The sequence below is a fragment of the Pelmatolapia mariae genome, linkage group LG18 (assembly GCF_036321145.2).
Source record: "Pelmatolapia mariae isolate MD_Pm_ZW linkage group LG18, Pm_UMD_F_2, whole genome shotgun sequence".
Classification (NCBI taxonomy): Eukaryota; Metazoa; Chordata; class Actinopteri; order Cichliformes; family Cichlidae; genus Pelmatolapia; species Pelmatolapia mariae.
The window spans coordinates 33908232-33924358 of record NC_086243.1 but is presented as its reverse complement, the minus strand read 5'-3'; the positions used below and the strand labels follow the sequence as shown (position 1 = coordinate 33924358).

The 16127-nt window shown below is 38.1% G+C and overlaps 1 protein-coding gene across 1 annotated transcript in view; it reads left to right on the top strand.

Annotated features, from left to right (window-relative positions):
* Window positions 1–11508, top strand: part of LOC134616205 (uncharacterized) — a 28241-nt gene extending 16733 nt beyond the window's left edge. The window contains exons 4-7 of the mRNA XM_065469532.1: window positions 10044–10118; window positions 10250–10492; window positions 10625–10699; window positions 11053–11508. Coding sequence (XP_065325604.1) covers window positions 10044–10118; window positions 10250–10492; window positions 10625–10699; window positions 11053–11201 — 542 coding nt within the window. The 3' untranslated portion in view covers window positions 11202–11508. The remainder of the gene's footprint in view (window positions 1–10043; window positions 10119–10249; window positions 10493–10624; window positions 10700–11052) is intronic.
* The last annotated feature ends 4619 nt before the right edge of the window (window positions 11509–16127 follow it).

Genomic DNA, 16127 nt, shown 5'->3' with positions numbered 1-16127 from the left:
GTGACTGGAAAGGAAAAACTCAGTGGATCATGGGAATCCCCCGGCAGTAGTTGTAAACAGCATGATAATATATTAAGTAATCCAAAGTATTCAGAATACGTTACCCTCACTGAGTAACGTAACGGAATACGTTACAGAATACATCTTGGGGCATGTATTCGGTATTCTGTAATGGAATACATTTTAAAAGTAACCTTCCCAACACTGCTTGTATGTGAGGAGCAGGATTTTGAATTCAATTCTGGATTTAACAGGAAGCCAATGAAGGGAAGCCAAAACAGGAGAAATCTGCTCTCTCTTTCTAGTCCCTGTCAGGACTCTTGCTGCAGCATTTTGGATTAACTGAAGGCTTTTCAGCGAGTTTTTTGGACATCCTGATAATAATGAATTACAGTAGTCCAGCCTGGAAGTAATAAATGCATGAACTAGTTTTTCAGCATCACTCTGAGAGAGGATATTTCTAATTTTAGAGATGTTGCACAAATGGAAGAAAGCAGTCCTACATATTTGTTTAATATGTGCGTTGAAGGACATGTCCTGGTCAAAAATGACTCCAAGGTTCCTCACAGCATTACTGGAGGCCAAGGTAATGCCATCCAGAGTAAGAATCTGGTTAGATACCATATTTCTAAGATTTTCAGGGCCGAGTACAATAACCTCAGTTTATCTGAATTAAGAAGCAGAAAGTTAGCGGCCATCCAGGTCTTTATGTCTTTAAGACATTCCTGCAGTTTAACTAATTGGTGTGTGTTACCTGGCTTCATGGACAGATAGAGCTGGGTGTCATCTGCATAGCAGTGAAAATGTATGCTATGTTTTCTAATGATACTGCCTAGGGGAAGCATGTATAATGTAAACAGAATTGGTCCTAGCACTGAACCCTGTGGAACACAATAATTGACCTTAGTGTGTGAAGAGATGACACTTTTGTGTGGCACAAAGACACACACACATTCTAGCACATGCATACACACACATGGTTCCGGCCAGCCTTCCCTTATGTTGTTGTCTTGCTTTCTTCATGGGTGATGAGTCTCTGAACCAATGACTGTAGAAAACATGGATGACGCGACAGCTCCCCAAAAATGAAGCCAAAACGTCTCTATCGCCCCCTGCTGTCTGGCTGCAGTATAGGTCACTAACCCCGCCTCCTCCATGTTAGCAGATGGGACTGGGGTCAGACTAAAATAATCCAAAGTGTCTTTCTTTTGTTATCAATAGTTCTCAATATGCTGATTTATTTCCCATAAGTTTGATTCTAATTCCTACCGCAGTGATGTTAAATTGGGATGAAACGTCATCATAACAGCTCTGACTGGCAGCCGCAGTTACGGAGAAACTTGCGTATCTCTGTTCGGGAATAGCAGATACAGCGGAGGCTCTGAGAGTTACGAAAACACGACCGACTGTTTTAACCTGACAGACTGAGGTGTTCTTCAGTAAACTGGACTACCCGACAGAAGGACCCGAGGCCCCGCTGCACTTTTTCGGTAAGTTAAACGTGTTTGTAAGCTAATCCGTAACTACCGTCCTTAGCTCGGTCCTGAGACCTAGCTAGCTAAGATAAGCACTCGGCTGCCAGGGTTCGTTTAGCTAATCTGTGCAGGTGAATACCCTGACTAAAGAAATCATGAGAAACGCCCCGGGCTACTCAGACACTAATTATCATTACTGTACTTTTATTACAAGTATTATACTGTAAAAGTAACAGGCTGCACTCTGCTTCAGCTACTTTGCAGCCTTTATTTCAATTTTTAGGGATAAAATTTATATTTGAGTTTGTGATGGTTGTGTTCTCTTTGTGAATACAGGAGCTCCCCTCAGATTCAGACCTCAGCACGATCCAGTGACAGCAGACAGATCATCCAACATGTTCACATGTTAACTGCAAAATGAACTGATGAAAACAGTACAAAGGTTTAAGTACCACATGTGCTGTCAGTGAAAGCTGCAGCTGTTTTATTGATAAAGTTAAAGACAAAAAGTCAAAAGGATTAACAGGAGCTTTTTGGTGTTTCACAAAGCTGCTGATCTCAGACCTGCACAGCTTCTGTTTTAAACACTTGATGTACTCAGCTCCATGAAGAGCACATGAGATTTTCTCTAACACAATCAAATAAAACCTAATGAAGGTCAAAGGTCATCACTTGTATGTTGAACTTCAAACTTGTGATCTGAAATTCTTTCACAGTTTTTTGCAGATAGTGTGTTATTTACCATAAAGTAATTCGATTACATTACATACAAGATCCATTACACTCACAGTCTTAAATGTTAAAATCTCCAAGGACAGCATTACATTAACAGTAACTCTGGGCCTCTGTGGAGTGAGCAGCTGATCTCATCGCTGTCTAAAAAAGGAAACAGATCCTAAGGAGTGCTGAATCATTCAATAATACAGACTATTAGAGTAACAGGTGTGTAGCATCGCTAACTAGCTAGCAACAAGCCCCCAACACATTGCATATGCTAGCGGCTATTCTAGCAAGCGAACTGACAACAGAGTGATTTTAGATGTTGTAGAACTATAAGCTAATAAGCTGTGTGTCTTTTTCATAACAGTCACATTGTTGTATTTACCTTGATTGAACGAGTCGTCAGTCGCGCTAAACCAACAAAAAACTGGAGCAACCGGGCTACGTAAAAAGTGTAGGGGAGCGTGTTTGCGGTCACGTCTAGCGGGTTGTGGGCGGGAGCGTTACACAGTCGCTCCACCTCAAGTCACTACTGCGCAGACTCTGGCTCCAAAAATGCAAGATGGCAGCCTCCACAAGGGGTGGATTTTGGCTTCATTTTTGCACAATGGGAGGAGGCGTAGTCGCGTCATCCATGTTTTCTACAGTCATTGATCTGAACTAGCGAACCTAACATTTTTTTTTTTACATTTTGTTATTTTGTCTTTTTGTTTTGTTTTGGGTTTTTTTGTTTTATTTTTTTACTGGGAACTTAAGAACATCATAAATAGTGTGCTGACTGTAATATCTGTCTCTGGCTGCGATACGTGCTCCCAACACATGGGAAACAGATTATTTAAAGGGAAGTGAATGATCTTGTCAGGCCCACAGTGCCGATTGCTCTTACCGTGATTACTGTGGCCCTCTGTTTTTAATCTGTGTTAATGTTAGTTTGCCAGAGTGTCTTTCTGTAATAGCTAGAATCTACACATTTATTTTTTTAAAAGGAAATTATTGTTATTTGGCTGTGGTTCTAAAGATCTATGTTCACTGATTCCTGATTTGTGCATGCACAGTTATTTTAATTAGATTAATTTTGTCTTGGATTTGTCTGAATTTTGTGCCTGCTCCTTTCTCAGCTGGGTGTGGGATTAAGTCTCAGATCTTGTGGTGGACTATATCCACACCTCTCTAGGGGTAATTGCAAGCTTATTGATCTTTGGTTTAAAGGTCCCTGAAAATGCAGACAGTCTATGAAAATTCCACTGTGATTACATCATTCATGGTTTGTGTCAGGCAATATTTGCCCAAAAGTTTTGCAAGGAACCAAGGTCTCCCCTTGAAATTAGCATGTGGAAAGCAACTGAATTGAGACCATTTTTGCTTAACACAGGCCCATTTGTTCTATTTAATAAAATACCAAGCTACATGTATGGACACTTTATACTTTTATCTCTATCTATAAGAATTCTTCTAAGTCTGTTCAGGTTACATCATTTTTTGGGAAAGGTTTTGGTGTTACTTATTGTCTTGAATTTGTTGGCTCTAATTTACATTTTTTAATACGTCTTGCTCAAGATGCACGACAGTTTGGCCCTTTGGACGGTATTTCCTGCTTCCCATTTGAAACCTTCCTGTGAAAACTGAAAAACATTGTCCAGTGGCCTCTGAAACCTGGGGAAAAAATTCTCAAGTGCGTCTATGAGAGGCAAAGAATTTGGGAGGAAAAAAGAAAAGAGAATATGCCTGTAGTGAGAAAACGTCTTATTGTGAAAAAACATTTTACAGGATTGCAAAATTGTCAAAGCACTGTGTCAGGTCTTTAAAAACTGTAATGCCTTTTTCAGCTATCCATTGGATCAGCTTACTTTATTTCAAATCTGTCTAAACATATGTTGTATTAGTTGAATAATTAAAGTAGAAAATGGTGCTTTTGCCACTGAAGTTAGCCCTGTTCTGTCTTTAATGATACAATATGACAGTATAACCAGAATTTCCGCTGTAATTATCCCTGACAACAATTTGTCCGTGTGTGTATATCAAGTATTTACAGGAAACTATGAAAATACCAGGAACAAACTGCAGAGGTCCGAAGCAACCTCTAATCTGCAGACTGAGTCGGATTCTGGAAGCAGATTCGGAAAATAGAAGCAGAAAATTAGGTAAAAACAATTTATTGTGGATATTATTAGAAACAAAAATTAATTGACAGTATCTTTAGCAGACCATTTTTGGTCACCTGTCAGGTTTCCTGGGTCGTTGACCCAGTGTTTTCTGTTTTGTCAGGTTCAGTTTATTTCCCACATTCATGTTTCTCACTTCCTGTTTTCTGTTCCAGCATATTGCCTGTGTTTTGTGTTCCAGTTATTTCCATGTATCATTAGTCAGATTAAGTTCAGCTGTGTACTTTCTAATCACTCATCATCCAGCGTGTATTTAAGTCCTCAGTTTCCATCAGTTCATCGTCGTGTCATTGATGTTGATGTTATGTTGTTGTTCCGCCTTTTTTCAGTTCAGCCAGCTTTTTCAGTTCTGTCAGTCCTCCATTTCAAGTCCTGTTCATCCGCTCATCACAATAAATCACCAGTCTTCACCTACCTGCGAGTCCTGCGTTTTGGTTCTTTTCCTCCTCGCCTCCACATGACACAAATCCTGACATCACCAGGTTCTGATATGATCTTAAAATAGCAATATTTAACTTTCTGACTTTTAAAAATCTGTTTTTTGACTCTTTTTGATGCAGGGCTGTACATTTAATGTTTTAGCTTGCAGCACTAAGCTGTAGCTAAATAATGTGTTTGGGTTTTCTTTTGTTTTTTTAAAGGCATTTTTTCATTCGTTTTAAGTCGCGCTCCAAAGAGGATTGGCACAATGCTGCAGAACAGCCAGAGACCTCACCCCCATCAGCAATGTACAACAAACATTCAAGTGAAACTCCCGACTTGAACATCACTCATCCATTTGTTCAGCCGCCACCACACTAAACTCCTTCACCTGTGGTTTCACAACCAATTCCAAGATAACTTGTACAAGTCACCATACCAGCATCTAATCCTCCTGGAAGACATTAAGGAGGCTCAGAGGCTCACCGTCAATGCTACAGTCTCTCCTCAAACAACTTGATGGACCACTTGCTGGAGTATTACCTGAGGGTGCTTTTTTCCCCTCCTGACAGTCACAGACATGGAAGCGCTGGAGCAAAAATTGGCGGACCCTGTCTAACCAAATGAAGGAATAAATAATAATGATGTAATAACACTATTCATTCATTTAGGCATCAATCAATCTGTGTTTATACTATTGGTTATGATCAAGGAAAGTTGCTTGCTGTTTGTTCAAACATGGTCAGTGAAATGAAGGAGTGAAATGAGAGCTGCATAAAAGTTGCTATTTTTGAAAATAAAATAAGTTCTGCAAACATTACCTAGTTATAAGTTGTGCCATGCCAAACCCAAACTGTAAAAACTTGCCTTTGGTGAAGTAATCATTTAACTCTTTGCATTTGCATGAGGTAACCTACTATCCATTGGTGGTTCGATCCCAGTCTGCTCCAGTCTGCATGCCAAATATCCTTGGGCAGGATACTAACCCCGTGTTGCTCTCCAATGCATCCTTCAGAGTATGAATGTGTGAATTTTAGACAGAAAGCACAGAAAAAAGTGTTGGTGTGAATGCGTGAATGAAGCAAGTTGTGTAATGCGCTTTGAGTGCTCAGAGTAGAAAAGCGCTATATAAGAATCATTTACCATTATGTTCAGAGACTGTAATCTGAGGATTATGTGAAGTGCTGCTTTGCACACAAAGTGAAGGTCATTATCACTGTTCATAAAATGCTGGTTTGTTCACCTTCTTGAACAGGTGGAGGTCCCTCCCGCTGAAGGAGCTGCTGGTGAGTCCTGCTTGATCCATGTGATGAACTTTGGTCCTCCAGATGTTTCTGACTATGGGTCAGAACATCTGCAGAACATCTCACCTCGGACAACTGTGATGAAAGTAAGGACGTTTCTACAAACTACTGGACACAGGAATCAAGATCCAGCCTGGCCGTGATGGTCACCGTTACTCATTTTTCCCCACAGTGACTGTATCTGTTGACAATAACACAGATTTTGGGTTGAAAAGAACAAATTACATTCTTGAAATATTTAGTATATTTTTTGATATATATATATATATATATATATATATATATATATATATATATATATATATATATATATATATATATATATATATATATATACATATATATATATATATATATATATACATATACATACATATATATATATATATATATATATATATATATATATATAACATTTTATTAGTTTCATCAAAGTTTAATTTATATAGAAATATAAAAGTATATAAAGCTGTTTAATTTTCATTTTGTTAATTAAAATGTAAAAAGGAAAAAAAAGTAAGTATTTATACTACTGTAACCCTGGAGCTGTGGTGTACAGTTGATGTCTTGGATGACAAAACCTAATCAGTGACTGTCCATTAGAAAAATATTGGCTTAGAGCAACACAGGTTTGTAAAATTGCTATCTACCATAATATGTGTGCTAACTGTTAATCTAGCTAACACATGAACAATAGGAGCCACAGAAAAATGTTTGATGTTGAGAGAATTATGGGATGTTAAGATCTATGCATTTGTAAATATAGTGATATGGATGCATTTACCTAAATTTAACAAGCCATCAGTCACAGTGAAAGCACCAACATGTTAAAACTGGAGCAGCTGGGCTGTATAGTGGGCGTGTAGAGGGACGTGTCCATGGTGTCATCCATGGGTGCCTAGGCAAAAGTTTAGAATCTGATTCCAAAAATGGGAGCGCATATGGAGGGAAAATTTTGGTTTCACTTTTGTACAATGGGAGGAAGTGGAGCCACGCTATCCATCTTTTATACATTTATTGTTCAATACCTTAAATGCTTTCTAAATGCTTTCTATAATGCATGAGTCTTTCCCCTAAGGACATTTCGGCTTATGGACTGAAAAAGCTGGGACTCAAACAATCAAGTTTTAGAGTAGTAAATGACCCAATCTACCTCTTCCTAAATCACAGCCACCTAACTTTTAGCCAATATTTCCTCTGTCTTACTGAGATAGTAAGACATCCAAATAAAATCAATTACCCTTTCACTCAGCACTTATTAGTTAGCATTGGCCTTAACAACATGACCGTAACCCATCCTTGGCTAATTTCAACAGTTTCAAAAAAGGATCAGGTAAATCCAGAGGTGTTGTTAGACTCTTGAAACATCGGGGGTTTAGCCTATTGAATACTAGCTGCAGGTCAATATTAATGCAGCTGTATCAGTCATCATTCTGTTGTTGTTTATTCCAACTGGATTCTGTGAACTCTCCACAAATATTTGTCTTCAGAGTTATATGACTTTATAGTCAGGGCTGCACATAAGTGGTCCACAGGTGCGGATTAGCTGTCAAAATAAAAGACGTGCACCAGATAAGAAATTGCAACGAGCTTTTGTATACATACGATGTTCTGGAGAGGACAGACATTTGTTCAGAACTCTTAAAGATGTCGAAGAAGCAACCTCCGTAAGCAATTACTACGCTTCTTTTGCTTACTGTGACTTTATGTCCTGTTCCATTATCACGAGTTGTGAGCCAAAGAGCACGTGTATTTTTTTCATGTAGTTGTTTTTTGTTTTTGACGATTATGGCTAACGAGGATAGCTGCCACTGTATTGATGTGACAGACTACAAATGTATTCTGGTGTACATGATGCTCTGTGCTGAGTCTGCATAATAAAGGGAGACTTTGTGTGAATTCAAAACCTTTGATATAAAACAACTCTATTACCAGTTTGCTTTTTGTACAGGTTGATGAAGTGACACAGGGATTTTCCAGTGTCTGCACTGAATAGTTCTACTTTAAGTGCTGGATGATCAGACTGCATCTATGTGGCTAAGAGACTAAAACAATGTAGTGAATGTTTCACATTTTATTCCACAAATACTTCCTTAAATACTTTAATGACTGAGCCTTTGCTTTGGGTTAGATAACTAAAGTATTTGATTATTCACTCTGAATTATTCTTATAAATTCTTATACTTGCTTATGGTTGCTTTTGAAGGTAATGTTGTGATGCCCACCTAATTGAATTGAGTATTGCAAATGTGAAAACGGTTGTTTACATTTGTAAACAATATTATTCCCTTTATTAATTACAAGGTTTCAGATGCATGACATTATGAATGGGAGCTGAGCCCCCCTAAAAGTTTGAGCCTAGAATCACCCCTGACACATTCAGCAGCAGACAGGTTTTTGTATTAGTCTTTCTCACTGTGGGAGGATACACATGGAGCCACCTCATCTTTGGCTCTGGAACTAAACTGTCTGTAACAGGTAAGAATAAACATTTATTTTCCTTCAGTTGTTTTATTGTAGAAGCTGAAAATGTGTTTAAAGTCAGTTTCTGCTGCTTCAGGCTTTACATGTTAGTTTTTTCATCATTAGTAGAGAATTCATCTGCAGCCATTGTTACATAAGAAAAGCTCAATAATCTCTGAAAACATGTTGAAATCTCACTGAAGAACTAAAGTTATTCTTTATTTCTGCAAATATTAGTGATGTTACAAATATTTAGGATTTGAGCATCTCAGTAATTCTGCACCATCTGCTGGTTTTTCAACAAAAGATCCTATTTGACATTAAAAATAATCATTTTTGTATTAAAATGTACAAGGAAATCAGAGCGATTGTGTATGTTTAAATAATAACATTGAGAAATATGTTAATTCAGAAAGTATTAAAAATACATGAATATGTCAGTTAAAAGTCATACTTTTAAATAATTATTGTAAAAATAATTCATGTACATAATGTTAAGTTAGCAAGTAATGAATTAATACCAATATATATGTGGTTTATGAAAAGAATAAATATTTAATGGTTAAGTTAATATATTATTTAAGAATATTTTTAATAAAATAAAAAAAAATGTCAATTTAACAGGTAATGAAAAATATTTTAACTTTACATATAGAATAGAAAAGAATAGAATAGAATCTTTATTGTCACTGTTACAAGATTAACAAAACACACTTTGGCATCTCTCCATTGGCAGCATGTAGATTTACATTTAGATTCTTTACACTAACATAAATATCCACAAAGTAAAACAGGCATCTACACACCAAAAAGATACACACACGTTATATACATACACATATACACACATATATATGCATATGGAGAGCACCGGGCCGCTGCGACTGCTCGCATCAAAATCTTATGAACATGAATTAATTAATATAATGGTGCCAACTAAAGTGTTTCTATTCTGATGGACAGTTTGCATTTACTTTAATCATATTTGACCAAATTAAATATATTTGGAAAAATATTATTGGGTAAATGTTGGATCTCAATAATAGTGTCAGACACTGCAAGCATTTCAATATAATTTAAAGAATGTTATCAAGTCTGTTACATCAAGTTATATTTGCTTTAAACTTTACATATTTGAAAAAAATATCATAAACATGTTTCAGTACATACATAAAAACGAAACTAATAAGACTGTATTTCTGTGTTAATCTTATGTATGTATGTAATATTGAATGTTTAAGATGTCATCTCCACGCTCTCAGTATTTAAACTGAAGTTTTAAATATTTTATAAAGTTATATGATATTAAATGTCGTTGTTATAATTATTACATTAACTATAAGAGTTTGTTCAAGCTGGTAGTGCACAAAAGAGGGAACATCACTAACACACTATGAGTCCATCACAGGACAGAACAGAGAACCAGTGATACTCACAGTCACACCTACAGAATATTCACAATCACCAGTTAACTGAACAAACTTGTCTTTGGATTGTAGATGGAAACCAGAAAAGAACGACACAGGCACCGAGAGTTCATGCAAACACACAGCAGAGCCCCACCCGACCAGCAGGTCTGAAGACACAACCTTCTTGCGTTGAGGCTACAGCGCTAACCACAACACCACCATTTATGTTTTCAGTTATTTCTTTTAAAACTAATAAAAGGAAACAACAGAACATAATCTCTGTGTTGTTCAACCAGCAGGACCCAGAGTCCACGTGGATGTGAACAGCTCCCTGCTGTGTGTGCCCCCAGCCATGTTTCCTCCTCTGGTCCAGCTGTCATGTAAAAGACAGAAGAAGAACGGCAGAGAACCGGAGGAGCTGGAGCTCAGAGAGTCAGGACGCAACGCCTCCATCTTACTGATCCATCAGAACAGCACATATAAATGTAACTGCTATGTGAAGCACAAGGGGGGCACAGTGGAGGCCCAAACACAACAAGGTAATGAAGGCTTGGTGACTGTGTTCAGCAGTGATTCAGCTTCATGTGGAGATGCTGTCAAAGAGAGCAGAGGAGCAGAGGACTGACATTTCTCACTGCAGCTCCAAACATTTGACTCCTTTTCTGTTTCAGAGGTTCCAGCTCCAGCAGCCTCCTGTCCTCCAGAGAGAGAGCCAGCAGACCTGCCAGCTCTGCAGCCAGCTGACTGTAAGATCACCTGCTGCCTCTCTGCATGGACAGCTCCAATGTCCAATGAGGGAGCTGGAACAAGTTTAGGGACTTAAAGTGTCACTAATTGATCAAATCTTCATCCAACAAGCTCTGATAAAGCCACTGTACACTAGCTGCTCAGCACCAAACAGCAGACAGACCATAATATGTCAGAGATCAGTTTGTTAGCTGCTTGTGGAGTTCTTCTGCCCCCAAGTGGACACAAACACTACATCAATTCATCCACTTGAAGAAGAAGCTGTGACTGTTTCTATTTGGACTTTTTCTCCTTGATCTGAGAGGAATAACCCGACTGTCTGTCTGTCTCTTTGTGTCTGTCTGTCCTTCAGTGTCCTTCCAGTCTCAGTGCAGGGTGAAGCTGCTCTGCCTGCTGTACACAGTGCTGATAGTGAAGAGTCTGGTGTACTGCTGTGGACTCTCTCTGCTGATGATCCTCACAAACAAGGGAGCGTCCACCAACTGCACACATGCTGACTGACTGTTTTCTGCTCGCCTTTTCTCACCATCAAATCTCATCAATTCATCTCATTCATCACTTTGATCAGTATCACAAATGTTAGTTATGATGTGTTGTGCTTATTTTGCCTTTTTATTCAATAGTTAGAAGATCATCTGAAATAAATACATCTTTACATGTATTGTTACTCTGAGTTAGAATTCTTTTTGTACTTATTGTGACTTTTATTGTAGTAACAAAAATCATCAGGTATATTTTTATCACAAGTTTTCTGTTTGATTTGTTTTTGGTTGATTTTCAAATGTCAAACAGTGTAGTTGTGTTTGTAAGTGTGAATAATAAAGATTTCAAGATGAAGAATTTGATTCTACTTTCATTGTGTGATAAACAACAACCCGTGTGAGTGAAGCACAAACTGACTGTATCCAAACTTGCTCTCCTGCAGCAGACGGGCTGTGTGGGTTTCTGCTCTGCAGCCTCCACACCGTTAGCTGTGGCTTTTCACTTTAATAACACAATGACAGTTACAAGCATGAACTCTGCTTAAAGAATGATTCCAGGAAGGATCTGTGTTCTTCACCTGTGAGAGAAACAGCTCAAATCCTCAACTCAGAGCTGACAAATGAACTTTAATGGAATCAAAGGAGAGACCATGAAGCCCCTGCAGTCTGCTCAGCTCCCATTTTATTACCTGAGCTGAGTTTTTCATTCTGGATATCACACACGTAAGAACAGATCAAGTCTGAACAGCAAATGTTGGAGAATCATTTTGAAGTGTTGCTAAATGTCATTATTATTACAAAAACTACTGAATGATTCAGAAAATCGTTTCCAAAAAGCAGAAATATCCAAACAAAGTAGAAACAAGGCAACATGAGTCATTCAGATGCAGATAACATATTCTCCTTATTTTGAAGAACACAGTCATGAAATCTTTCTGTGTGTCATTCATTGAGTTGAAGTGCCTAATAGAAGAGGAAAAGCAGAAATAATCAATGATAGCTGAGACATTGAGAACATGGCTGTATGCCTGCTATCATAACAGGAAACAAAGCACAAAAACAGCAAACAGACAATAATGTGGTCGCAGCTTGTTGTGTGTTGTTAGGTGTCATTTTTGACTTTGACATTTAATGAAGTCACAAAAAAATGTGTGCGACTCATTAAAGGAGTCTGTACGTCTCAGTCAGTGCTCTGTATTCATGTGTTCACCTCATTAAACTCACTGAGACACTTTTCTCCTCCAAACTTCCAGCACAGCTTCATATTTCACTGACTGATTCTTTGATTACATCCATTAAGGCTCACACAGTGAAATTAGTGCAAACTTACAAATGTGTTGGAACAATTTTGGCCTCCAAACTGAACTTTGAGACAAACAGTGAAGCTGTGAGCAAAAAGAGGCTCCAGTGTGTGTCATGGTGGAGGAAACTGTTGTATTCCCACATTCAAAACATGCTGATCTTATTGGATTTTTCCCTCAAAGTCTTTTTCCTCCTTTTTCTCTTCATCCAAATGTTCTAGCAGGCTGACTGTGAGTCCCTGTTTAACCTGTACAGCAGAAAGTAACAGCAGTCAGCGGCCTCCACTTTACTTCATGACTTCAACCCCTCGCACAGTCACTTTCACTTTCTTCCTTCTGTCTTTTAGTCCGAAAATGTAGAACAACACCAGATCAAAATATTTGTGTCCTTCACTCACATCTTCAAATGATACCTTCTATATCAGAGATGATACAAAGGCAACATTTTTCTTATTTCTCTTTCATAAGATAAGATAAGATAAGATAACCTTTATTAGTCCCACAGGTGGGAAATTTGTTTTGTCACAGCAGGAAGTGGACAGTGCAAAAGTTATGAAGCAAAAGTTAGAATAAAATAAAATAAGAATAAATATAGTACACAACTGTACAGAATAGAATAAAATACTATATACAGTAGAATAAAATAGAATAAAATATACAATAAGATAAAAATAGAATACAAATGCTATATACAACTGAGTAAAAATACAACGATGCCAGAAAAGATTATTGCACATTTGTGGATGTGTGTGTTTGATCAGTTAAAGTCTTTGTTGTGGAGTCTGACAGCAGTGGGGAGGAAAGACCTGCGAAATCTCTTCGTCCCACACCGTGGGTGCCGCAGTCTCCCACTGAAGGAGCTGCTCATGAATCAAAAAGTACTTTTGTACTGTTGTGTAAATGTGTATGTAAAGGTGGATGACTGCCTACTGCAAATGAAATCTAACCATGGGTACAAATAAATGAAGCTGAAGCTGACGTAAAACACAGCCCTGTTTTTATTACTGTTTATAGATATTATAATTGATGATCATCATTTTGAATGATTCTTAAAAAGGGTTTAATGAATCCTTCAGTCTGAAACCAGCTTGGAACAAAACACATTAGAAGATGTGGGAAAGAACCACAGTGTGCACATATTTTAAACACACAACTGAACCACATGAGTTTGTTATAAAATAAGATTTTTACTGTAAATGATGTTATATATGATTTTATTTTTCAAATCTACTGTTTGTAAAAAACAATGTATGAACTTTTAAGGGATTTTTTTTCCCGCTTTTTTTTATATTTGTATATTCAGTGTTTTCATCACAGCTGTTAAACAACAGATAACAGTGTGTGTTACTAAATTCACAGCAACCTGAATGTGTTTGTGGGAACATGAATGTGTTTGAGTGTTTCTGCATCATGTGACCCAGATTTTTGGATCTGCTGTCAGATTGAAATGAAGACGATGAAAACACACAGCAGCTTCAGCTGAGCTGTCAATCAGCAGCAGCAGTCTTATCTGTGGGCCGCAGGGGCTGATGGGAGCTTTGAGGACCTGTTAGAAACCACGTGGCCCTCGTCTGATCTCACAGCTCGTCCTTGTTTGGCCTCAGCTGCATCAGAGCGCCACTTCTCCCCAGGTTCACCAGAGGAAACACCACTGCACAAAATGCTTTTCCTCCCAGCTGCTGCTCTGTGCTGTCTGTGTTCAGGTGAGTGTTTCCAGCCAATCAGGAGCCAACAAAGTCAACCTGTAACAAACACTGTCACACTAACCTTCATCTATCTGTCTGTGTCTCTACAGCACTGGTTACCATGGCAGCAGAACAGCTGATTCAGGACGATTTAACATTGACCAGGAGAGTTGGAGAAAGTGTCTCCTTCAGCTGTGGAGGGACTGAACAGTGTTATAGCGGTTTTCCCTATGTATTCTGGTACCAGAAGAAAGAAAATGAAACATTCAAATTTATTTTTGTTTTTCATAGAGATAGTGGTGAAGCTCTACCTGATTTGGAGAACAGTACTTTCACAGCTGTAAATAAAGGGAAAGGCTGGGAGTTAGAGATTAAGGAAATTAAATTAAATCATTCAGCCACCTACTATTGCTTCTGTGCTAAGCTTGATACCCACAGTGAGAAATGATCCCTGCAGCCTGAACAAAAACCAACAGATGAACAGATGTCAAACAGTGTTTGTGACAGGAAGAGAGCAGTAAACCACAGCCCAGGTTCACAGATTTCACCTCCATCTCAGAGTCACAAACATACTGAGCTCAGGGACATTTTTATTTACTGCTGTCAGAAATTCAATTCTATTTATTTCTGTTTTGAACAGATTTTTCATCATGTTTTAAGATAGAAACAAGAGGAACAGATGACATCAAACTTCCAAATGTAAACAAATGTATCCTCAGTCCCACAAAAACATTTATTCAAAGTGAAAGAAAAACAGATTGTGTCAAACTGAATCAAAGTCCATCCCTCATTCACAGTGTTAATGTTCTCTTCATGAAAACTCTTCCAGCAGCACTTGTTGTTTAACACCTTTCAGTACATTTAACCAGACACTTTCTGTCATGGTCCTGGGTCTTTTGACCCAGCTTTCTGAGTTTTCTGGGGTTTTTGTCCTTTTGTGTTTTGTATAAGTTCACTTTGTTAGTTTTAAGTTATTCTTTAGTGTCTAGTTATCCTGTTTTGAGTTTCTTATATTCCCCGTTTAGTTCCTTGATTATTTATTAGATTTCCCCTTGTGTGTCTGTGTTTATATAGTTGTGTGAGTTCTTGTGCCTGGTGTTACGGGTTCGAAATTGAGGACGAGAGTAAAACAATGATGGTCCAGAAGAGGTCGTTCAAACAATTGATTTTAATGAATGCACGCAGCGTGGAGAGGTGTAAACTGCAAAACATCAGTTGTACATCTCTACCCAAAATACACTCTAGATTGCTTTTATAACATCAGGGTATTATGACGCCCCCTCATGCGTTTACAAGCACATAATTTGCATGTACAGAACATTCATGTATTTTAAGAATTAACTGCAGACACAGAAGTTCCCCTTTCTGGCATCCATCAAAATATGGTGATGATCTCAGGCCTTTGAGGTCTCCATGGACTTGTCCTCCTTGTGTCACCTGTAACTATAAGCTTTTAAGATGATAGATTTACCTCAACGATTTAAAGTGGTTATAACTGCACCTGTCATAAACATGTTAATATTTGATTATGATAACCCCTGTAATACAAATTATAACATAATGCCAACAGCTTCAATAAATGCTTTGATAAAATGATAATTAATGTAATGATAAGGATGGTGGTTATATACAGTTCAGCAGTAAACTAATTTCTTTAATTCTACAATTCCCTCTCTTGATGTCTCTCCAGAGACATCACCACACCATTTCCTTGTGTCACTCCTCGACCCACTCTGTCACCTCTACATCCATTAATGGCATCATGGGCCCCGAAACCACCATTCCCAGGTCCACTGCCTTCGCTCTGACCCTCTCTAGCCGTCCTCTGACTCAGCAAATCAGAAAACCACCTCATGTCCTCTAGGTGGTCCAGTAATAAAACACCAGCTCCCACTTGAAAACACTTCATACTTAAGTGGTCTCTGCTCCTTTTCTGGGTCCCTTCTCCTGTAAGGGATA